The sequence below is a fragment of the Carcharhinus amblyrhynchos genome, chromosome 13, assembly GCF_965287045.1.
Source record: "Carcharhinus amblyrhynchos chromosome 13, sCarAmb.v2.hapA, whole genome shotgun sequence".
Taxonomy (NCBI): domain Eukaryota; kingdom Metazoa; phylum Chordata; class Chondrichthyes; order Carcharhiniformes; family Carcharhinidae; genus Carcharhinus; species Carcharhinus amblyrhynchos.
In genome coordinates this window covers 35,740,621-35,765,546 of record NC_137336.1, presented here as the reverse complement: position 1 = coordinate 35,765,546, position 24,926 = coordinate 35,740,621, and the positions used below count along the sequence as shown (strand labels likewise).

The window sequence follows — 24,926 nt, the reverse complement described above, 5'->3', positions numbered from 1 at the left end:
TTAATTTAATAAAAACATATATGTGGTTCTGTTCATTTTATTATAGTACTGTGATGACTACAAAGCATTAGAGGAAACATAAAATGATGCTACTTGTTCATGGCTGGAATTAGGTTTTTAAAATGTTAGCGTTCCTGGAACAAAAGCTTCTAGTTTTAAGCACTGACTCTGGGAAATCACTGTTTTGGAAATGCCTAAATAGTTATACAAAAACATAAACAATAGGAGCAGAAGACTATGCTGCCCATCACCCTTGTCCCCCCCACCCCCACCCAACCACCACTTTCCTGATGCCCCAATATCAGATTTTGGGGCGTACACCAAAGATGCACTGGCACATTCCTCTCAGAAGTTACCGGGTTGGGCTTAATGTGACAGTTGTCTATGAGGGTTTGTTGCGCTGCATTAGGAACCATCCGACAAAGCAATTTGAATTGCTAACTAAAGATCTTTGTACCAGTTTTACACCAATAGTGACTGAAAGACTCAGAAGAAATGAGCACTTATAACCAGTATAACTATTTCAAACGTTCAGTATACACAAGCCACTCCCTGAGCCCCACACCCTCCAAGCTGTGGCACCAACTCTATATCATTCCCCACCCTACCAAAACTTCCACCCTGGCTCACTTACTGGACCAGACCTGACCTCCCACCTGCCTACCAGATTCCCTAAATTCCATGCATCTATCTGTCTGGACAATTGCCTTCTCCCTAGCCTGTCAGTTTCTCTGGCCGTTTAAACTAACTTGCTTTCCGGCAGCCACTGGTTTTAAAGGAGGGGGTCTCCCTGAGCTTGCTAGCACTGTACTGCGGCTGGAGGGGTCTCTCATTGCAGGCTCCAAGCAGTACCAGCCATTAGAGATTTCAATGAAATTTTCCAGAGCAGGTAAGTGCTCTTTAAACTCTCAGAATTCCAGCAGGCCATGACATCTTGTAGTTAGGTTGAAGTAGTGTCTCAATATCCAGCTTGTCAACCCCCTTCATAACGTTGAATGTTTCAATGAGATCACCTCTAATTCTAAGCTGCAGAGAATACAGACACAATTTACTCAGCTTCATAGCCCAGGAACCAACCTAGTGAAACTTCACTACTGCCTCCAATGCATATATATCCTTTCTAAATATAGAGACCAATATTGCACATAGTATTCCATGTGGGTGGCACTGGTTAGCACTGTTGCCTCATTGCCAGGGACTAAGGTTCAATTCCAGCCTTGGGTGACCAAAATTTGCACATTCTCCTCATATGTGTGTGGATTTCCTCTCAGTTCAAAGATATGTGGGTTAGCTCAATTGCCAATGTTAAATTGCCCTTTAGTAGCAGGGTGCATATGTGGGATTACGGGGATTGTTGTTGGTGTGGGCTTGATGGGCTGAGTGGCCTCCTGCACTGTAGAGATTCTGTGATGTGTGACCGCATCAGAACCCCATATAACAGTAGCAAGACTTCATCCTTTTAGTTCAATTCTCTTGGAATAAAGGCCAACTTGACATTTCCAAAGATTCTACTTTCCTATTACAATCAAAGTGAATAATCTTGCACTTTCTCACATTGTACTCTATCCACAACTTTGTCTACTCAACTAATCTGCTTATATGTCTGCAGACTCTGAGTAGCCCAGCTTTGATGTATGCCGGCGTTGGACTGGCGTAAACACAGTAAAAAGTCTGACAACACCAGGTTTTAGTCCAACCTATTTATTTGATAATATACTCACAAGCTTTCGAGGGACACCCTCTTCGTCAGGTGAATGGAGAGTTCTGGCCTCAGACAGTCTGTCTGTCTGTGCTTTATATGCTCTGTCTGAGGCCAGAACTCTCCATTCACCTGACGAAGAGGGTGTCCCTCGAAAGCTTGTGAGTATATTATCAAATAAATAGGTTGGACTAAAACCTGGTGTTGTCAGACTTTTTAGCCCAGCTTTCCCATAGTGCCCTGGCAGCACCAGGGAAACCCTAACATTCTCCTAACGTAAGTCACTATTATGTCATGAAATAGGTGCAAAATACATTTGGCAGCCAGACAGGCCCCCTCACATTAATCTCTGGAAAAGCCAATCTCCCATAACCACTGTGAGTGTAACAACCTTAACCACTGGAAGTAGTGTCCATTTATAGAGCGAGTAATCCAAGAATAATTAAAAAGTGACACTATTTAGAAAAAAATTTAAATCTTCCCTTTTGTCACTTTTAATGGAAGAAAGCTAATTCTATTGGAAACGCACCTCCGTTGCCCTCGTATACACACACACATACAGTCGCCCCACCATTCTCACAATCACTTCTTTAACACATTCACACACATACAAACAGCTCTCACACACATCCCTCAGACATAGCCCTCTCACAAACACTTGCCCCCTTTCTCCAAACCTACTCATCTCACACACACCCCCTCTCACAAACATTTGCCCCCTCACACACACCTCTTACAAGTACTTGTCCTGTTGCAAAAAAAATCCTTTCACACGTCTTTTCTATCACTCAACTCACTCATCCTTCTCACATACAGTCACTTCCCTCTCCTATACATACCCAATTCTCACACATAGGCTGCCTCTCCCACACGCTCCCCTTTCCCTCACACGCACACACATACCCCTCTCACAAACACGCTACCCTTTCGCTCACATATACTCTCATACACACACGTCTCTCGCGCAGGCACACTCACCCTCTTACACCTCCCTTTCTCACAAATACACACACTCCACTCTCTCAAACATGTACACTAACCCTCACATATTTACCACTCTTTCACATGCTAACCAACCCTTGCATATAAATGCCCCACCACCCCCCCACACACAAACCTGCCTTCTCTCACACACACACCTCACAAGACACTCAACCCTCTCACGCATTTCCCCCTCACACACACAAAGCTTTGTCTCGCACGCACCCACTCCTCTCTATTACACACACTCATTCTCCTCTCACACAGTCATCCCCTCTCTCTCACATGTACACACACTCATCCCTTTTCTTTCACATTCACACCCTTCTCTACATACACCCACACTCATTACAGACTGGTGTAGAAGGTGAAGTCACATGGGATCAAAGGTGATCTGGCAAGGTGGGTACAGAACTGGCTCGGTCATAGAAGACGGGTAGCATAGAAGGGTGTGTTTCTGAATGGAGGGCTGTGACATGTGGCATTCTCAGCAATCAGTGTTGGGACCTTTACTGTTCATAACATATATAAATGATTCGGAAGAAAATGTAACTGGTTTGATTAGTATATTTGCAGATGTCACAAAGCTTGGTGGATTTGCAGATAGTGATGAGGACCATCAGAGGCTACAGCAGTTTGTAGATTGGTTGGCGGCTCGGGCAGAGAGATGGCAAATGGAGTTTAACCCGGACAAATGTGAGGTAGTGCATTTTGGAAGGTCTAATACAGATAGGAAATATACAGTTAATGGCAAAACCCTTAAGAGTATTTAAGACAGAGGGATTCTGGGTGTACAGGTACACAGTCACTGAAAGTGGCAATGAGAAGGTAGTCAAGAACGCAATACAGCATGCTAGCCTTCATCTGCCAGGGCATTGAGTTTAAAAATTAGCAAGTCATGTTACAGCTTTATAGAACCTTTGTTAGACTGCAGTTGGAATATAGTGTTCAGTTCTGATCACCACACTACCAGAAGGATGTGGAGGCTTTGGCCAGGGTACAAAAAACATTTACCAGGATGTTGCCTGGCATGGAGGGCATTAACTATGAGGAGAGGTTGGAGAAACTTAGTCTGTTCTCACTGGAACAATGGAGGTTGAGGGGTGACCTGATAGCAGTCTACAAGATTGTGAGGAGCACGGAGAGAGTGGATAGAAGCATTTTCCCAGGGTGGAAGAGTCAATTACAAGGTAGCATAGGTTTAAAGGAGATGTACAAGGCAAGTTTTTTACACAGAGGGTGGTGGGAACTTGCTGTCAGGGGGGGTAGTGGAAGCAGATACAATAGTGAGTTTTAAGGGACGTTTGGAATAGGATGGGAATGGAAGGATATGGTCCCTGGAAGGGTAGGGGGTTTCAGTTCAGTTAGTCAGTATGGTCGGTGCAGGCTTGGAGGGCCAAAGGGCCTGTTCCTGTGTGATAATTTTCTTTGTTCTTTGCACCCCCTCACACACACACTCAATTCCCCACCCCCACCTCACACACACACACACACACACACACACACACACACACACACACATTCACCTCTCTTATTCACAGCCACACTCACCCCCCTGTCACACTCACATGAGGAACTCCTGCAATGATGTTCTCAGGCTAAGGTGATTGGATTCCTAGAACCCCAAGAATCTTCCTTCATACAAAATATGTGAAATAAATTGAGGGCGACTTGATGTGGCTTGAAATAAAAAAAAGTTTTATTGTCAATAATAAAAAACTATATGTACAAAAAGTCAGATTGAATTAACCATGCGACTGAACAACTCTCCTCCCACATGAGACACTAATACCGGAATTTTACCTTCTCCCGAGGCTTGTAAGATTCCACTCATGACCAATGGAAAGTGCCATTGTGCGAGCCTCACCCACCCTAATTCTGGGGTGAGTGCGCCTGTGCCTAAGTATCAGGAAGATCCCAGTTTTGATCCCAAGTTGATTCTGAGTCAGCCAGATCAGTGACATAATGCGGTTGACTCCCTCAGCATTCCTGATGATAAGTTTGGGAGAAGGCGGAGAAAAGATTAGCCACTATTCCTATTCCTGATTACTGTCCTGTGAACCTTGCTGGGAATGCAGACATTGGCTGATGATAGTTTAGACATGATGTGCTGTATGGCTGAATGATGTCCTCATCTAGCCTCAGAAATGAATAATGGCCACTTAAGTTTTATATCAGAGTGGCTGGACAAACATGACCCATTGCTTTAGAAATGGCATGGTGGAAAACCAGGTGAATTTTGGAAGTTGTTTTATTTGATCAGATTCCTTATCTAAATTCTTGTTACAATACTGTTTTTGTAATAATACTGTGTATGGTGAAATTTGTTTTTGTATACATTATACTATTTATACTGTTAACATAGCTGCTTGTTTGTAGAAATTTCTGCAAGACATAGACAACTCTGTTATGCACTCTGTATGATAATTATATTGGGCTCTAGCCAATGTCACTTTGATTAAGAAATATATCCCTTCAACACCAATGTAAAACTAGTAATATCAAATATGCTTCTTGTCAAATGATTCCCCTTATTTTGATACAAGTGTCCTTTAAACAATCACCTCGTTTTCCATCATGCCATTTCTAAGCATATATTTAAAAAAATTACGAAAGCATTTTTACCAATACTGGAGGTACGGCAATTGCTTACTGAATTGGTGGTTTGGATCTCAAGCATACAGCCTTGGAGGTTCCATATTCCGTTATGTCTTAAGTCTCAGCTGGAAAAGCAGCGACATGCTACAATTAGCCTCGGTACTGTGTTTGAGATGGGCAAAAGAGAACCAAGATGTATGTTCCTAATCACCAGTAATCCCTTCTGGAATATGTGCTTGCAGAAGCTTTGAGTGGGCATTAGTACAGAGCAGCTTTGATTCTCCCATGTTCAAATAGTTTGCTAGCAGTGATTATGCACACCAACTCATGGAGAATAGCTTTATCGGAAGCCCTTGTAAGCAACCTACAGAACCACACTCCAGCATCAGCCTACTCCTCATTAGGAAAAGAGAAAACTATTAAATAAGCTGAGTATATAGTCAAAATTGTAACCACTGTCTCATCAGCAAACGCTGTTTTCCAAATATTATCTCTGAAAATATGTTCACCTGCTTTACAAAAATAAATAGTAAGGAACATAATCATGAACATTTAGTGACTATATTTGTTAGGTGTTTTGCAGGATTCAGGGATGCAGGAAGAGAAAGCTGTTGTTTTTTGCAGAAGTATATCATACTTCAGTAACACAAGCTGCAACAGTCTGGATAGAACAAGTTTTATCTGTGATTTACTGGTAAAGCTCCATTGTCATCAGGGTTGTATTGAGTAATTTTGGTGGCTAAGAATCAGTAGCTCACTGCATTTAAGGGACAAGACTTCAATCGTACTTCGCACTCACTACAGAAGTAAGTAATTTCAGATTTCAGGGTACGCTTTGCCAGTTGAACAATGACACCTGAAGAGACAAAAGAGCTGCTTCCACATAAGACTGATGAAGCAGCCAACAATTGTGTATGCAAAACAGATCTGCAGAGCCGCAATTCCCTTATAGTCTCACAGGCAGTAAATAGAGGTATATTTACTTCAAATGCTTCACCTGCTACCAGGAGAATCTGCTTTATATTGGGTGAAGAGGATGAACCCAAAGCCCCTCTTCTCTTCACTGAGCTGGATGAACTTTTTCATGTCAATGAGAAAGAATTGCAATGGAAGGAAACAGCAAGGTAAGTCATCTGTTTATGTACCTTGCACATAGCTGGATTTCAATTTAAGAAAAAATATATTAATGCATGCAATGATATTTTGGTATAAAATTCAAAGAAAACATGCAGTAAGATGAGAACAGAAATGGGCTTGTGGCAAAGCATCTACAGTTGAGGTAAATAATCAAAGAGCCAATAAAGTAAAAAATAATGGTTATTTTCAAATAATTTATTTGCTACCTGTTTTGCAGTGCTTGGAAAAGTCCCCTCTATCCTGTATAGAGAGACTTTATTCCTTTTCTTCCTTCCACCTCATCTAAAACCTGGATATCTTACCCAAATGGTCATTGGTAGTGTATGTATGCGTCCTTGACAGACAATAAAACTGTAGCTGCTTTGTAGCTGAGCCCATTCATGTTGTCATCTCACCCTATACATTTACAATCAAGCAAAGGTACCATGTCATTTCCCTATAACAAATGTATCTACACCAGCTGTAGTAACAGTATGAGGGCGACAGCTAAAGTCAAGTATTTTAACATAGAATGGGATAGAATATGGAATCTTGTAGGTCAGTTTGGCTCATATGTTCACAAGTTAAAGTTACTGAGTGTGATGACTTCAGCCGGGCTAATGAGTTTGGCTTGCTAGAACTACTGATGAGTCCTAATTGATTGTTAAATCAGGGAGCCTCATGCTCCCTATTTAAAGCAGGTGTGTCAGACTCCCAGCCTGCATTCAGCAGGGAGCAACTGGAGAACTGGCTGTATACAGATGTATGGTGTAAATAAAGTAACTTGGTGACGGAACTTTCACCTCCGTGGAGCTATTACAGTGAGCCTTCAAGATAACCCATATTAATCTGCATTTAAAAACTAAGAGGTGGAATTTGATTAGCTGTATCATTTCAAAATTCTCCCAAACATCCGTTTGAACATAATAATTTAATTAGCTTACACTAAATTAAGAGCATGTCACATTCTTAAAGGGAAGATTTTGAACGCAAAAGATCTTTAATTATATGATTAAGGCAGTCTATCTCTGAGGAATCTCACAGAAAGCCATACAGTTTAATTGTTAATGCTTTTTCTGTCCAATCTTAGAATCTTCCTCAGAGATAATTGGTGTTAGAGTAAAATTACACCTCTAATTGTTAATGGAGAAGGTAAATCCAAGAGTAATTACTATGAATGATGAGTAATTATCCTTATAAAGATAGACAATAAAAGTTTATATAGGTATTTTAAAAATACGTTAACAGAGTGAGCATTGATTCTCTGGAAAGTGAGCCTGGAAATTAACGATGATAAACAGGGAGTTGGCAGATGAAGTGAACTGGTATTTTGTGTCAGTCTTCACAATAAAAGGTACATGTAACATCCCAGAAATGGCTGTAACTCATGAGATGGAAGGGAGGATGGAATTCAAGAAGATCACAATCACCAAATACTTAGCAATTTGTTGGAGCTAAGGATGGACCCTAATAGATTTCATCCTAGGATCTTAAAATAAATAGAAAGTGAGATAGTTGATGCTTTGGTTTTAATTTTCCAAAATTTCCCAGAAGATCCCATTAGGCTGGAAAGTAGTGAATGTAACTCCTTTATTCAGGAGACAGAAAACTACAGGCCAGTCTGCTTAACATCTGGCATAGGAAAAATGTTCAAAGCCATTATTAGAGAAGTTACAGCAGGACACTTGGGGGGGAAAAAAAGGTAATGAGTCAGTGTCAACATAATTTTTGATTTGATTTGATTTATTATTGTCACATGTATTAATATACAGTGAAAAGTATTGTTTCTTGTGCACTATACAGACAAAGCATACTGTTCATGGAGAAGGAAATGAGACAGTGTGAAATATAGTGTTACAGTCATAGCTAGAGTGTAGAGAAAGATCAACTTAATGCGAGGTAAGTTCATTCAAAAGTCTGACAATAGCAGGGAAGAAGCTGTTCTTTGGTCGGTTGGTACGTGACCTCAGACTTTTGTATCTTTTTCCTGATGGAAGAAGGTGGAAGAGAGATCATCCGGCATGTATGGTGTCCTTAATTATGTTAACTGCTTTGCCGAGGCAGCGGGAAGTGTAGACAGAATCAATGGGTGGCAGCTTTGTGGAAGGGAAATCATGTTTAATCAATTTACTTGAGTTCTTTGAAGAAGTAACATGCTGTGGATAAAGGGGAACCAGTGGATGCACTGTATTTAGATTTCCAGAAGGCATTTGATAAGATGCCACATCAAGGGTTATTGCAGAAAACCAAAGCCCATGATGTAGGGGGATAACATATTGGCACAGATAGAAGATTGAGCTAGCTAACAGGAAACAGAGAGTGAGCATAAATCGATCATTGTTTGGTTGGCAAGATTTAATGAATGGTGTGCCACAAAAATTAGTGCTGGGTCATCAACTCTTTACAATTTATATAAATGACTTGTGTGAAGGGACCAAAGGTATGGTTACTAAATTTGCTGATGACACAAAGATAGGTAGAAAAGTAAGTAAGAGGACAAAAGGAGAATATAAATGAATGTGGAGAGGTTATCTGAGTGGGTAAAGATCTGACAAATAGAGTATAACGTGGGAAAATGTGAAATTGTCCATTTTAGTAGGAAGAATAAAAAAGAATCACGTTATCTCAACATTGAGGGATTGCAGAGTTCTGACATGCAGAGGGATCTGGGTGTCCTTGTACATGAATCACAAAATGTTAGTATGCAGGTGCAGCAAATAATTAGCAGACCTAATAGAATGTTATTATCCATTGCGAGGGGAATTGAATGCAAGAGTTTTGCTTCATTTATACAAAGCATTGGTGAGATTACAGAAGCACTGTGTACAGTGTTTGTCTCCTTATTTAAAGAAGCTTATAAATGCATTGGAAGCAATTCATAAGTTTGCTGAACTAATACATGGAATGGGTGAGTTGTCTTATGAGGAATAACTGGGCAGGTTAGCATCCACTGGAGTTTAGAAGAGTAAAAGGTGACTCCTTTGATTGAAATATATTAGATTGTGAGGAGACTGGACAGGGTGAGGGTGAAAAAGATGTTTCCTCTTGTGGCAGAATCTAGAACTAGAAGTCACTGTTTGAAAGTATCAGTTCATCCTGTATGGTCATGTCATCTCTGATGGTGAAGACTGTGTGGGGCTCACGGGGAAACTGCTTTGAGAACTCAGGCCAGCCTCTCATGATGATCTTGTGCAGTTGTCTACATGTGACTTCCACCTGTAAGGAATTTTTGAGTTCCTGGATTCTGCAAGAGGACAGCACCTCTATTGTCTTGATGTCTATGTCTGCCTGACAATCTGCCTGGTCTGTAATAGGTAAGAAGGGTCTAGAAAGGACATCAGCCAAGTACAGTTCCTACCCCTTTGTAGACAACATTGAGATTGTTATACAGAGGTCACTATTGCAGCTCAAGCATCATGCACTGCTGATGTGCAGAAGCAGTGCAAAGAGACTGTTTTAGAATAGTTAATAGTTGATATAGTTGTAGAACAGCTATATATAAAGTCATGTAATTTATGATAGGTGAAGTCTAGAGCGAGGAGTTCCCTTTTAAATCTGAGTGTAATGAGTCTCAGTGTCACTGAGAGTCCTTGAAGCAAAGGTATTGGCCTGCCATTCTGGATGCAGACTGTGTCAAGTCCATGCTGGGAGGCTGATACAAATGATGTGGATATGCTGGCTTTGGACTAGGGTAAACACAGTAAAAAGTCTGACAACACCAGGTTTAAGTCCAACCGATTTATTCAATAGTACACTCACTAGCTTTTGGGGTTAGTCCCTTCGTCAGGTGAATGAATGGCCATTCATTCACCTGACGAAGGGACTAACCCCGAAAGCTAGTGAGTGTACTATCAAATAAGTTGGTTGGACTTAAATCTGGTGTTGTCAGACTTTTTACTAGGCTGATACAAATACAGCTGCTCGGAAGTCAAAGTATTCTAGCACGGATGAAGCTGTGTGTGCTTGTTTGAGTCTGTTGGAGACCACCGTGCAGTACTTTGGCCAGCACCATTCCATGTCCTGGTGGAGAATTTGACAAAGAGTTCCAGGGACCTCACTATAAACAGAATGAACTTCGAAAGATAATTTGTCATACCAAGGAAGTGCTGTGAAGCATGCTTGTCTGCAGAAATGGCCATCTGTCATATAGCTATTGTCTTGTCTGGATCAGGCTTTAGATCATCAGCTGTGAGTAGACAACCCATGTCAGAACCTGGTTGACCCTGAATCTGCATTTCACAAGGTAAAGCTTCAGCTATATGGTTCTGATTCTGTCGAGGATCAGACAAAGTCTGCATCATATTTCTACATAATGTGACCTCAAACAAGAACGTCATCAGCAACAATTTTGCAGGGTTGGCCTGTAAAGAGTTGCTCCATGTATTGCTGGAAGACCTCACTGCCATGGAGATCCCATAGGGTACATGAAGAAAATGATATCTTCCTATCGGAGAGATGAATGTGGTTCGTTTTAAAGATTCCTCATCTAACAGGATCTGCCAGAACCCTCATTTTGAAACAAGGGTTTTGAATACCTTAGCATTTGGCATGTCTGTTATCATCTGCTCCATGATCTTCGTAGGGTGATGGTGTCTGAGAATGCCTTGTTTAAGTGAACTGAGTAAATGTATATCCTGATTGTTCTATCTTTATTTACTGCAGCCACCGTTGCTAAAATCCATTCTGCAGCTTCGTCTATCGGAATTTTGACACCCAATATCATCATCCAATGCAACTCATTGACTACTTTCTGTTTCATGCTATTGGTAATCTTCTAGGAGAGGTGGTACCAAATCATTAAAGACAAGTGGGCTGGTGCAGCAAAGTCCTTGTGCCATACTGCCAACTCCTGGCACCATGTAAATGTGTTGGATTCCTGAAACACTGACAACAAGGACTTGTAACAATAATTTATTCACAAGCTGAGAAGCTACTTCATGTTGGTACTCAGTCCATAATTCCATGGAGAACTCCCACGTTCACAACATGTCATCCTATTTGTAGCCACATCATCACATGATCATTTGCTCTATACTTCAACCTGGAAGTACTGAATTTTTGCCTTTTTTTGCATGTGTGTGTTTAAAATCCTCCCAATTGATTGCATCTCTGACCTCTTGCTGTGCAGCTGCCTCGTCTGGGTCGCTAACACAGTGTGGGGGCTATGTGATGCTTGGAAGATTGTATTATTGAGGTAAAATCAGCTACATGGTGGGAAAAATTAAACAATCATCTTTGGTCCCCATTTCAAATCCCAATCCATGCCATCAACTCCCTGTCTGAGCCAGAATGAATGGAATATCCTGTATCTTGTTCAATCTGGAGCCAGGTTTCTGATCCATACCTTCCATATTATAAAGACTGCGTGTAAAATCGTCCACTGCTCCTACCTCAGCCCATCTCCTGTTGAAACCTTCAACTGTGTCCTTGTCACCCCAAATTATTCAATTATTCAAACAACGTCATGGCTAACATTGGTTCCCAACCTTCCAGCGCTTCAAAATTAAACTTTTATTATTGTATAAATCCCTCCATAGATTAGACTTCCCTGTCATTCTCAGTCTAATAACTTCCCCTATGAGTTCACCATGTTTCACAGTGTGGTTTATTTGACAGTCCTCTCCCTTAATTCCAACATTAATAGCCCGTTCATTGCTGTCTGGATCCCAAACTCTGGAATTTCTTCCCTAAATAATCCCGTTTTGTTCTCTATCAAAACACTCTTTAAAACCCACTTTTTTTGACAGACCACCTTTGTCATAGCTCTTTCATTGGCCCAGGTTTCCTTGTGCTTTTTGAATGCTTTTCTGTAGTAACAGTACTAGAGAAGTGGAAGTTTTGTATCGTACATGTGCCCAATGTATAAACTCATTCTGCAAATATACAATCCTTCAAGTGAATAACGACCATGCAATTACTAATGCCAATTCTGTACTCATTCACAGGTGGATAAAGTTTGAGGAAAAGATCGAAGAAGGAGGCGAAAGATGGAGCAAGCCCCATGTTACCACATTGCCCTTACACAGTTTGTTCGAATTACGTACCTGCATTGAAAGGGGAACACTTCTGTTTGATTTAGAAGCAAGCAATTTTAAAGAAATATTAGGTGATAATGAATGTTCTGCATTAAGTAATAGAGCACTAAATTATACTTATCAGTTAGGATGGCATATTCTATAAAGTTTTTTAATATGAATTTTTAAAGAACTGAAGGAATAGTTTATATTCATAAGACTGCTCTGTAATATTCTGAGATAAGAATGTATTATCAGAACTTCAACGCAGAATAAGTACTTTCTGTCTGATGTGAACATTTGTCAGTCAATCAGCATTTAATTGTGGATCTTAGGCAACATAACTTCCCAAGAGAAATACAGCCTCCTAATGGACTACCCCTCAGACACTGCAGGTTATGTTGTCTTCAGTGTATAAACTGCTGGGAGGAGAAGGATTCCTGATGGAATACCTTTCATTTGCTATCATTGTAGTTCTGATTGTTCCTTCCCCCTCATGCTGATGACTCTCCTCTTCCACTTGCCACAGCAGAATTGCCAGTAGGCCATCCAACTAGGAAAGTGTGTTGCCAAAAACCCTTTTGGAGCCTCTTTACTGTTTAACCATTACCTCTTGACATTCAATGATGTTGCCATCGCCAAATTCCCCACAATCAACATTCTGTTACTTACCACTGACCAGAAACTGAACTGGACTAACCATGTAAATACTATGGCTGTAACTCACCTCCTGTGTCTCCGAAGCCTGTTCGCCATCTCCAAGGCACAAGTCAGGAATATGTTGGAAGACTGACCATTTGCCGAGATGGGTGCAGCTCCAACAATGCTTGACGCCAGCTCCAAGAAGTTTGACACCACTTAAGTCAAAGCAGCCCACTTGATTGGCATCCCAATTACAAACATTCACTCCCTCCACCATCAATATGCCGTGTGTACTATCTACAGCATGCATTGCTTCTTAGATAGCCCCTTTAAAACCCATGACCACTAGCATCTAAAAGGACAAGGGCAGCAAACACACAGGAACAACACTATCTCCAAGTCACTCATCATGCTGACTTGCAAACATTTCACCGTTTCTTCACTGTCACTGGGTCAAAATCCTAGAACTCCTTCCCTAACACCACTGTGGATGTACCTACACCACATGCACTGCAGCAGTTCAAGAAGGCAGTTCACCTTCACCTTCTCAAAGGCAATTAGGGATGGGAAATAAATGCTGGTCTAGCCAGCGATCCCCACATCCCATGAATGAATAAATAAAAAGATCAATAAAACTATAATAGATGCTTGCAGTGATTTAATCAATCACTAATGCCCTATGCCCTAAGAGCCCTGTGTCTTCTCCTTTGAGGATAGATGGCCTTATTAAAGTCAAGCACTTAGGGAAGGCCCACCACTGTCCACTTGAGATCAAATACCCTGAGGAAGAAACCCTGCCCCCTGAAAGCTGCCGGTTAGAAACTGGCCGTTGTGCATTGAAGGCAGTGCCAACAGGGGCAGCTCCCACCCACCAGAGGCCCATGACAAGGATGGCTGAGGGACCCCAGGCCTCAGGTGAGTTAGGCAGGATGTGCGGCTGCCAGACTGTTGATCCATGTCTCACAAGTGCCGGGTAATGACCATCTCCAACAAGAGATAATTTAATTATTGCCCCTTGACTTTCAATAACCTTACCAACACCACATTCCCCACTATCAATATCCTGTTGTTTACCACTGACCAGAAACTGATAGGGGAAGGGGGGTTCAGGTGCAAGGACAGGAGAGTGGATCTGGGTGGGCCCCTCTGTTCTGAACCAGATCCCACCTTCAAACACTTAGTGCCCAATGAATGACCCACCCTAGGAGCCTGTAAGACTTCCCACACTTACCGCCAGTTGAATGTCAGAAGTTGTGGGATGAGGCCCTTAAGCAGGCATTAATTGCCATCTTAAACATCCCAATGGCAGTGGTATGGGAAGGCCATCCAGGTGCTTTCATCCCCAGATTGAATCGAGGCAAAGGTGGCAGAGTTTTTATTTACCAATCTTTTGCCTCATTATGTCCCCTCCGCCCTTCCCCTAGCCTCCAAACTTGTCTCTCAGGATTGGATAGGATTCCACCCAGTGCGTGAAAGAAAATGGAATAAGCAAGGAACAGACTCTGCTGTGACGCCAAATTACATTGAGGGGCTTGTGCGCACTCACTTTCTTGGCTCATCTGTGCAAAATAGTCATTTGGACAAGCTGCCAACTGCATCATGTTGAACAATATCGTGAGAAATGTCAGGCTTCAAGGATGAAGTTAATCATAGAAAATAAAGAATTTTTGATAATTGTTAGGGACATTCATTTAGCATCAAATACTATATCAGGTTTAATCTTTAAAATTTATTTGATTTCAGAGACAATCATCAGCAATGAAATTACAAATGGCAATCTTAAAAATGTGCTCAAGGAAAAGGTCATGTACGTCCTTCTTAGAAAGCACAGACATCACATAAAAAAGTCCAGAATGCAGACTATGATTGATCTATGGATGAATGTTTCTTGTGCAAGTAAGTAATTTCTTTAAGCCATTCTTTGCTAATACCCTTTTTTGTTATTTGTTCATGGAATGTGGGACATCACTTGCTAGATCAGCACTTATTGCCCATTCCCAATTGCCTCTGAGAAGGTCACCTTCTCAGAACAACTGTGAGGCAGAAAGTTCCAGAATCTTGAACCAGCAACAGTGAAGGTATAGCAATATATGTGCAAGTCAACATGATGTGTGTCTTGAAGGGGAACTTGCAGTTGGTGGTGTTTCCATGTTCTGTGGCCCTTGTCTTTCAGGGTGTTAGAGGTAATGAGCTTGGAAGGTGCTGTTCAAGGAGATCTGGTGAGTTGCTGGAGCACCTCTTGTAGATGTCACACACTGCTACCATTGTATTTTGCTGGTGGAGGAAGTGAAATTTCAAGGTAGTGGATGTGGTGCCAACCAAGCAGGCTGCATTTGTCCTGGATAGATGTCGAGCTTCTTCAGTGCTGTTGGAGCTGTATGCCTCTAGACAAATGGATCTGACTCACTGCTGTACTATCATCAGCAAACTTGAAAAGTGAGTTGGAGAGGAATTTGGCCACACAGTCGGAGGTGTATAAGGACTATAAGGGATTGAGAACACAGTTTTGTGGGGCACCAGTGTTGAGGATAATCATGGAGGAAGTGTTGTTGCCTATCCTTACTGATCATGATCTGTGGGTTAGGAAGTCTAGAATCCAGTCGAATAGGGAGGAGTCGAGGCCCAGGCCATGGAGTTTGGAGATGTGTTTTTTGTAGGAATAATGGTGTTGAAGGCTGAGCTGTAGTCAATAAAGAGGAGTCTTTATAGGCAGTATTGGTGTCTTTGTCAGCCAAGCGTTCCACGGTTGAGTTTAGGGCCAGAGAGATAGCCTGGACTGTTGTGGGGATAGGCGAACTGTAGTGGATCCAGGCAATCCCAGAAGTTGGAATTGATTTATATTTAGCCGCATTGTATTGCATCTGCCACATGTTCGTCCACTCATTCAACTTGTCTAAATCATCCTGAAGCCTCCTTGCATCCTTCTCAGCTCACAATTCTGTCCAGTTTTATGTCATAAACAAACTTGTGATTGTTACATTTGGTTCCCCCATCCAGGTCATTTACATATATCATGAACAGCTGGGGCCCAAGCACTGAACCCTGCAGTACCCCACTAGTCACTGCCTGCCACTCGGAAAAGACCCATTTATTCTCACACTCTGACAATCAATTCTCAATCCACGTCAACACATTACACCATCCCCTCCCCGCCCCCCCCCAATTCAATGTGCTTTTATATTGCCTAATAACCTCTTCTGAGGGAACTTTCAAAAGTCTTCTGAAAGTCCAAAAACACCACACCCACTGGCTCTCTCTTATCTATTCTAGTTACACCCTCAAAATGTAGGACCCTTATAGGACCTTTGTCAGACCCCACTTGGAGTACTGTGTGCAGTTCTGGTCGCCTCACTACAGGAAGGATGTGGAAGCTACTGTGAGGGTGCAGAGGAGATTTACAAGGATGTTGCCTGGATTGGGAGGCATGCCTTATGAAGATAGGTTGAGGGAGCTAGATCTCCTCTCCCTGGAGAGACGAAGGTTGAGAGGCGACTTGATAGAGGTTTATAAAATGTTGAGAGGAATAGATAGGGTGGGTTCTTGGAGGTTATTTCCCAGGGCTGAAATGGTCGCTACAAGAGGACACAGGTTTAAGGTGCTGGGAAGCAAGTACAGAGGAGGTGTTAGGGGAAAGTTTTTCACTCAGAGGGTGGCGAGTGAGTGGGATCGGTGCCGTCGGTGGTGGTAGAGGCGAACTCGCTGGGGTCTTTTAAAAGACTTCTGGATGAGTATATGGGATCTAATGGCATTGGAAGTTACAGATAGTTCTATGGCTTGGTAGGTATAGATGTGATCGGCGCAACTTGTGGGCCAAAGGGCCTGTTTGTGCTGTAGTGTTCTATGTTCTATGTAGGGAAGGAGACAAACAGGACCGTTCTTATATCTGTGATTGGTTATGTGCTGCCAAAGGAATACAACAATAGTGATAGTGCAGGAACTTGTCCTGACGTTACCTTTGTGCAACAGCAATGAAAATACAGTGCCATGATTTTTCATGTCTCATTAATATAGCTATGGAAGTCCAGAACTGAATCTTTGCTATATGTTCAGTTGCATAGAAAATCAGAAGATGCTGTCTTGACTCATCAGCAAATGTTTGGCTATTCCTCTCTGATAATCCTCATTGTAAATGCTATGCAAGCAAATTGATATGTCTAAGCAGTAGTCAATGCTGACCAATATTTCCATTTTTGCATACAAGACCAGTACTGGTATCTTGGTTAACATTAGGAAGTTGTTCAGTTGGGCCTCATGTGTTAATCAGAAATGTCATCAAAATGTTTCCGGGATTGATAAAGAAATGAAAACTATATCTTGGCAAAATATTTTACTTTTCTATTCAGATCAATCAGCTCCTTTGAATTATAACACAACTGCAGATTTCACCAATGAAATTTCAGAAAAACCTCTGCAGGAACAGGTAAGTATATGGTTATTTTTCAAATTAACATGGTGTCAAGTTCCATCATCAGTTCTTGCTTTCACAAACCTTTTGCAGTGGAGAATATGGTTATTTTAGAGTATAAGCAATTATTCACACCAACATATTAATCCATGAAATGTGATTTTAATTTTTGTTTTCTAATAATAACACTAATTAGATAATAACAGTTATAAAATTAAATATTATTTGGTTGTAGCTTCTGTGATACAATATATAAGTTTTTACATTGAACACGGGAAAAGCCAGGAGAGAGACTTGGAGGAAATAGAGTGAACTGCCCCTGTTCATGAGGATTATGTTCCTAAATAAACATAGAAGATAGGAGAAGGAAAGGTCATTTGGCCTTTTGAGCCTGCTCTGCCATTCATTACGATCATGACTGATCATCCAACTCAATAGCCTAATCCTGTTTTTTACTCATAACCTTTGGTCCCATTCGCCCCAAGTGCCACATCTCACCATCTCTTGAATACATTCAATGTTTTGGCATCAACTACTTTCTGTGGTAATGAATCCCATAGGCTCATCACTCTTTGGGTGAAGAAATGTCTCCTCATCTCCTTCCTAAATGATCTACCCTGAATCCTCAGACTGTGACCACTGGTTCTGGACTCCCCCGCCATTGGGAAAGTTCTCCCAGCATCAATCCAGTCTCAACCTGTTAGAATTTTATAAGTCTCTATGTGATCCCCTCATTCGTCTGAACTCCAGCGAAAACAATCCTAACCTAAGGGTAGCACGGTGGCACAATGGTTAGCACTGCTGCCTCACAGCAGCAGGGACCTGGGTTCGATTCCTGGCTTGGGTCATTGTCTGTGCGGAGTTTGCACGTTCTTCCTGTGTTTGTGTGGGTTTTCTCTGGGTGCTCCAGTTTCCTCCTACTGCTGGTTAGGTGCATTGGCCCAAACAGGCACCAGAGTGTTGTGACTAGGGGAATTTCACAGTAACTTCATTGCAGTATTAATGTAAGCCTTACTTGTGATTAATAAATAAACTTTAAAAAAAACTTTAAATCTTTCCTCATATATCAGTCCCACCATCCCCAGAATCAGCCTGGTAAAACTTCGCAGCACTCCCTTGGGAGCAAGATCATCCTTCCTCAGAAAAGGAGACCAAAACTGCGCACAATACTCCAGGTGTGGCCTCACCAAGGCCCTGTATAATTGCAACAACACATTTCTGCTCCTGTACTCGAAACCTCCCACAATAATGCTAACATGCCATTTGCCTTCTTTACCGTCTGCTGCACCTGCATGCTTACTTTTAGTGACTGGTGCACAAGGACACCCAGGTGCTGCTGCACATTCCCCACTTCCAGTTTACAACCATTCAAGCAGTAATCTGCCTCCTTGTTTTTGCTTCCGAAGTGAATAATCTCATTTCATTTATCCAAATTATACTGCATCTGCCATTGATTAGCCCACTCACCCAACCTGTCCAGATCATTCTGAACGATTTTCGCATCCTTGTCATCGTGCACCCTCCCACCCAATTTGGTATTATCTGCAAACTTTAGATGTTACATTTTGTTCCTCATTCAAATCATTAACATATATTGTGAATAGCTAGGGTCCCAGCACCAATCCCTGTGGCACCCCACTAATACTGCCTGCCAATCTGAAAAGCATCCATTAATTCCTACTCTTTGTTTCCTCTCTGCCAACCAGTTTTCTATCCATCTCAATACATGCGCTTTAATCGTGCACGATAATCTCTTGTGTGGGACTTTGTCAAATGCTTTCTGAAAGTCCAAATATACCACATCAACTGATTCCTCCTTGTCAACTCTATTAGTTACATCTTCAAAGAATTCCAACAGATTTGTCAAGCATTATTTCCTTCCATAAATCCACACTGACTCTGTCTTATCTTGCCACTGCTTTCTAAATGCTGTGCTCTAAAGTCTTTGATAATGATTCAAGAATTTTCCCCACTACCAATGTTATGCTTACTGGTCTATAATTCCTTTTTTTTCTCTCTACATCCCTTTTTGAATACTGGAGTGACATTCGTTACCCTCCAATCTGCAGAATCTATAGAATCCTGGAAGATGACCACTAATGCATCCACTAGTTCTAGACCCACTTCTTTACGTACTCTGGGATGTAGATTATCAGGCCTGTGGATTTATCTACCTTCAATCTGTCAATTAGCCATTGGGGAGACCATGCAGACGCTATGACAACGGATGAACGAACGCCACTCGACAATCACCAGGCAGGAGTGTTCCCTTCCAGTCGGGGAACACTTCAGTAGTCACAGACATTCAGCCTCTGATCCTCGGGTAAGCGTTCTCCTAGGCAGCCTTCATGACACACAACAACGCAGAATCGCTGAGCAGAAACTGATAGCTAAGTTCCGCACACATGAGGATGGCCTCAGCCGGGATCTTGGGTTCATGTCACACTATCTGTAACCCCCACGACTTGCCTGGGTTGCAAAATCTCACTAACTGTCACGGCTGGAAAGAATACACACCTCTTTAACTTGCATTTGGCCTTCTCTCCATTCACATTCTCCGCACTGTTAAGACTTGATTACCTGTAAAGACTCGTATTCCAACCATTATCTTGTAAATTGAGTTTGTGTCTGTATATGGCGTGTTGGTGAACACAAGTCATCACTCACCTGATGAAGGGGTACTGCTCTGAAAGCTTGTGCTGCCAAATAAACCTGTTGGACTTTAACCTGGTGTTGTGAGACTTCTTACTGTGCTTACCCCAGTTCAACGCCGGCATCTCCACATTGTGTCAACCTGGCATTGCCAACTTGTGCCGGGGGTTATATTCATCTTTGCACTGTTCTTTCTGAAGGCAAACATAGGCTGAAAATCACTCCTACATTTTTGAGAAATTTACTGAAGAGATTTGCTAATGAAACAAGAAAATGTAAAATATGAAACACTTACTTGAGAATGGACTTTGATTGGGGCAATGTGGTGTTCAGGGCTGCAGGGGTGGGGAGTGGCTAACTGCAGAAAGTCCATCATGGATTTGATTTCAGCAATTTTTCTTTTTGGCATTTTTTAAAGATTGCTTGTTTTGTTTTTGAAACCATAGATGTGATTTTAAAACCATAGGTAGTGAATTTGGGTTCTCAATGAACGAACTGGAAAGATTTTTGTGTGAATTTGCGAAAAAGGAAGTCACAAATGGGGCTTCATTGCTGCAACAAGCCATTGGGCCCAATCAGCCCATAGAATCCTTCAGCGCAGAAGGAGATCATTCGGCCCATCACATCTGCACCGAATATCTGACAGGGCCTCTTAACCAAGCCCACCTTCCCTTTCATCCTACCTCCATAACACCACGCAATTACTTCATTAATTCTCCCTAAATTACACATCTGAAGACGCTAAGGGGCAATTTAGCTTGGCCAATGCACATAATCTGCCCATCTTTTGACTTTGGACATCAGTTCTTAGTGACTTTTACCCCTACCTCTGCTGTCCCTGTGCGCAAATAATTTATAATCACATCTGCCCACCCAATCCCATATTCCTGTTCCCATATTACTTTGTCCTCTTTTCCTTCATTGAACCTAACCTTAAATGTTGACATGGTTTTTGCCTCAATATTGAAAATAAATTCCACAGCCTCAAAACTCGGTGTGAAGTTTCTCCTGCTTGCTGTTCTGTAGCTTTTTATCTTTCTTGACACGTCAATTACAGGAAACAATCATTCTGCCTAACCTGTTAGATCCTTTGATAATATTAAACATTTCACCCTCTAATCTGCATTGTTCTAAAATGAAAAGACTCAGTTTTTCATGTTTGTCATATTTGAATTCCCTCACATCAAGCGATATCCAAATTCATTTGTGCTGTACTAAAGCCTCAATTTCCTTCCTGTTATTTGATGCCCGATATGGCACACAAAAACTGAGGTCTTAAATTTTATAAAGGCTTATGATTATATTTTGATTTTTATCTTCTACACCTCTTGATAAAGCCTAGAAATCCTTTAGATTTTTTTTACTGCTTTAGCAACCGGAGTAAATATTTTCAACTCTTCTCTGTATGTGATTAAAGTTAAATGCTGAATCCAGTAGATAAATGAATGGCAGGTTGTTTAGATGATATGGATAGTAATGGGACTTAATGCATGTTAACCAATAGGAATTGCATTTGATTGTCCCACCAATCATTACTACTTGATAATATCTTACGATGACAGATATTATTAACAGAGGAAGTACCTTGCAAATCTGATGAGTGTCAACAAGTAATTATTTGTCTACGAGTTATATACATACGGCCAGCTATCACAGCATGGTTTTATGTCTGCACTACCTCTTCATAATTGAGATAGAAAGTGATTTCAGAGATATTGCTTTGTTCCAGATAATTTACCCTCTCTATTGATGCCATACAATCTTTTCCCAAGTACCCCTACTGCATAGTTTCCCTCCACAGCTACCTCTTCAACCATTGTCAACTCCCAACTACCAGCATCAATCACCCCTACCCTCAACTGATGCCATCTTTCCTAATGAGTTTTGCAATCTCCTCATGGTCTTGATCTGAACAGCCTGACCTCAATCTCTTCTCTCCTCCCTTCCTCTTCCTGACTGTTTCCTAAGCTTTCCTATCCACTCGATAGCCAGCCTCTCAATCAAGAGGCCTGTCGGGCGGGAAATCTTCTGAAAGCATTAAAAAACTGTTCTGCTATTAATTTCACCTGGGCATCCAACAAATCCATAGTTCCAAGTTTCCCATCCAGAGATCACCGGATCCATACTCTGTATATGACCTGAATAAATATTGTGGCTCTTACATTTGGTCACATCACCAGTGATCCTCTTGTTCAAATATTGATACTGAAAGATGTGTTGGTTAGGTGCATTGGCCATGCTAAATTCTCCGTCAGTGTACCCGAACAGGCACCGGAGTGTGGCAACTAGGGGATTTTCACAGTAACTTCATTGCAGTGCTGATGTAAGCCTATTTGTGACACTCATAAATAAACTTAAACTGATTTAAGAAATAATGCAATCATTTTATGTATAGGTGTTGAATAGATGCCAAACAAATATCCATTCAACATGGCAGGAGACTGGCACAGTTTTCAGTTCAGTCGTCCTTTATTTGTGCAAACAGTTTGCAGTACTATTCTGTAGTTTGCCTACTTCCTGTAATGGAAAATAAGCTGCCCATAGCACATAGCCAGCAAGCAGGTAAGGCCTGTTGATTGGTGCTGGGTGGAGGACAGGGAACAGATGCTGGGGGTGGACAAACAAAGTCCCCCAATGGGTTAGAAGATACTCTTCCTTGTCCCACAAAGACCTTAAAAACCCTCAAAAACTATGGGTGGAATTTTCCCCAAAAATTCAAAGTGTCATAATGGTGAGGAAATGAGAATTCTCCGTGTCAGTCTTTTTGGTGAGCTCGGCAATGCCATTCATTCCCGCCACCACTGCAAATGAGGTTGGAGAACTTGGCACTCAGCCAAATCTCTGTTCATTGCCAGAATGAATGACTGGAAAATTCCCACCCATGTTTTTCTAAATGCTTTATTATTATATCCTTTATAATGAACATTTTCCCAAGGCAGATGTTAATTTAATTGGTTAATAGTTATCTGTTTTTTGTCTCCCTCCCTTATTGAATAAGAATGTTACATTGGCAATTGTAAATTAGTTGGGGCTTTTCCCGGATGTAAGAATTTTTGGAAGATTATTACTAGTGCATCCAAGATGGAACCATAGAACCATATAAAATTATAGCTCAGAAACTGGCCTTTTGGCCCTTCTTGTCTGTGCCGAACCATTTTTTGCCTAGTCCCACTGACCTGCACTTGGACCATATCGGTCCATACCCCTCTCATCCATTAACCCATCCAAGTCTTTTTTTTAAATGTTAAAAGTGACCCCGCGTTTACCACTTTATCTGGCAGCTCATTCCACACTCCCACCACTCTCTGCGTGAAGAATCCTCCTGTAATATTCCCTTTAAACTTTTCTCCTTTCACCCTTAACCCATGCCCTCTGTTTCTTTTCTCCTCTAGCCTCAGTGGAAAAAGCCTGCTAGTAGTCACTCTATCTATACCCATCAAAATCTTATACACCTCTGTCAAATCTCCCCTCATACTTCTACGCGCCAAGGAATAAAGTCCTAACCTTTTCAATCTCTTTCTGTAACTCAGATTCTCAAGTCCTGGCAACATCCTTTGAACCTTCTCTGCACTCTCTCAACCTTATGTACATCCTTCCTGTAACTAGATGACCAAAACTGTACACGATACTCTGAATTTGGCCTCACCAACGCCTTATACAACCTTACCATAACACTCCAACTTTTATACTCGAGTAAGATCTCTATAGCTACTTTCTTTAATATGCTAGGATGAAACCAATCAATTCCAGGGAACTTCGCGACCTTTAGCTTCATTAGTTTCCCCAGTACATTTTCTCCAATGATAACTATTGTTCTTATTTCCTCCCCCTTTTGCCCCTTGATTATTTAGTAATTTTCGAATGCTATTCGTATCTTCTACTGGGAAGATTGATGCAAAGTTATTATTTAACACCCTCTGCCATTTCCTGGTTCCCCATTATTATTTCCCTAGTCTCATTCCCTTTGGCGCCTATGTTCACTTTGACCTCACTCTTCCTTTTTATATATAAAGGAAACTATTACTGTTCATTTGTATATAACCTGCTCCTTTAACCTCATTGTTTATCTTCTCCCTCTTTTTTTGGTCATATTTGCTGGCTTTTAAAACTTTCCCAATCCTCTGGTGTGATAATCGGAATGATTGATGACCACTAGGTTACTAATAACAGCAACTATTTGTTGACTAACTCAAACCACGTATTGAATGCTTCAATGTGCATCTTCTCCATTCAGCTGAAGGATTGATTCTGATGGTAAAAACCTACGTTTAGCCCTGGGATTTGTGTGCTGTCATCCCACTGGGCTAGCAGGTCTCATGACCTTCTAGATACTCGCCCTTTAAGGGGGGGGGGTCACTACTACATCTGGTTTACCACCAATCTTTGCCACATTGTATATTTTATTCTTTCAGCTTACCATTCTTAACTTGCATGGTTAACCATGGTTGATTTATCCCCTTCCTAGAATCCTTCTTCCTCAGTGGGATATATCTTTGTTATAAGTCAGTATTTATTTTCATGAATGTCTGTCATTGCTGATCAAATGTCTTTTCTGCTAAACACCTTTCCCAATCCACTCCAGACAACTCTGCTTTCATTCCTTTGTGATTACCCTTATTTAACTTTAGCACAGTTCCTTCTGACCCAAGTAATTCACTCTCAAACTGAAAATTCTACCATGGTAGGTAGGCTTGCTTGCTTGTTGGGCAGCAGCATATTAGAATCATAGAATCCCTACAGGAGGAGGCCATTCAGCCCAAAAAAGTCTGCAGTGACTGTCTGACAGAATGTCTTACCCAGGCCCACCTACGCACCCTAC

The 24,926-nt window shown here is 41.5% G+C and overlaps 1 protein-coding gene across 1 annotated transcript in view; it reads left to right on the top strand.

Annotated features, from left to right (window-relative positions):
- Positions 1 to 6,127: 6,127 nt before the first annotated feature.
- The window catches only part of LOC145351841 (electrogenic sodium bicarbonate cotransporter 1-like), an 81,246-nt gene continuing 62,447 nt past the window's right edge, over positions 6,128 to 24,926 (top strand). The window contains exons 1-4 of the mRNA XM_080201538.1: positions 6,128 to 6,402; positions 12,340 to 12,500; positions 14,794 to 14,946; positions 17,394 to 17,470. Coding sequence (XP_080057664.1) covers positions 6,128 to 6,402; positions 12,340 to 12,500; positions 14,794 to 14,946; positions 17,394 to 17,470 — 666 coding nt within the window. The remainder of the gene's footprint in view (positions 6,403 to 12,339; positions 12,501 to 14,793; positions 14,947 to 17,393; positions 17,471 to 24,926) is intronic.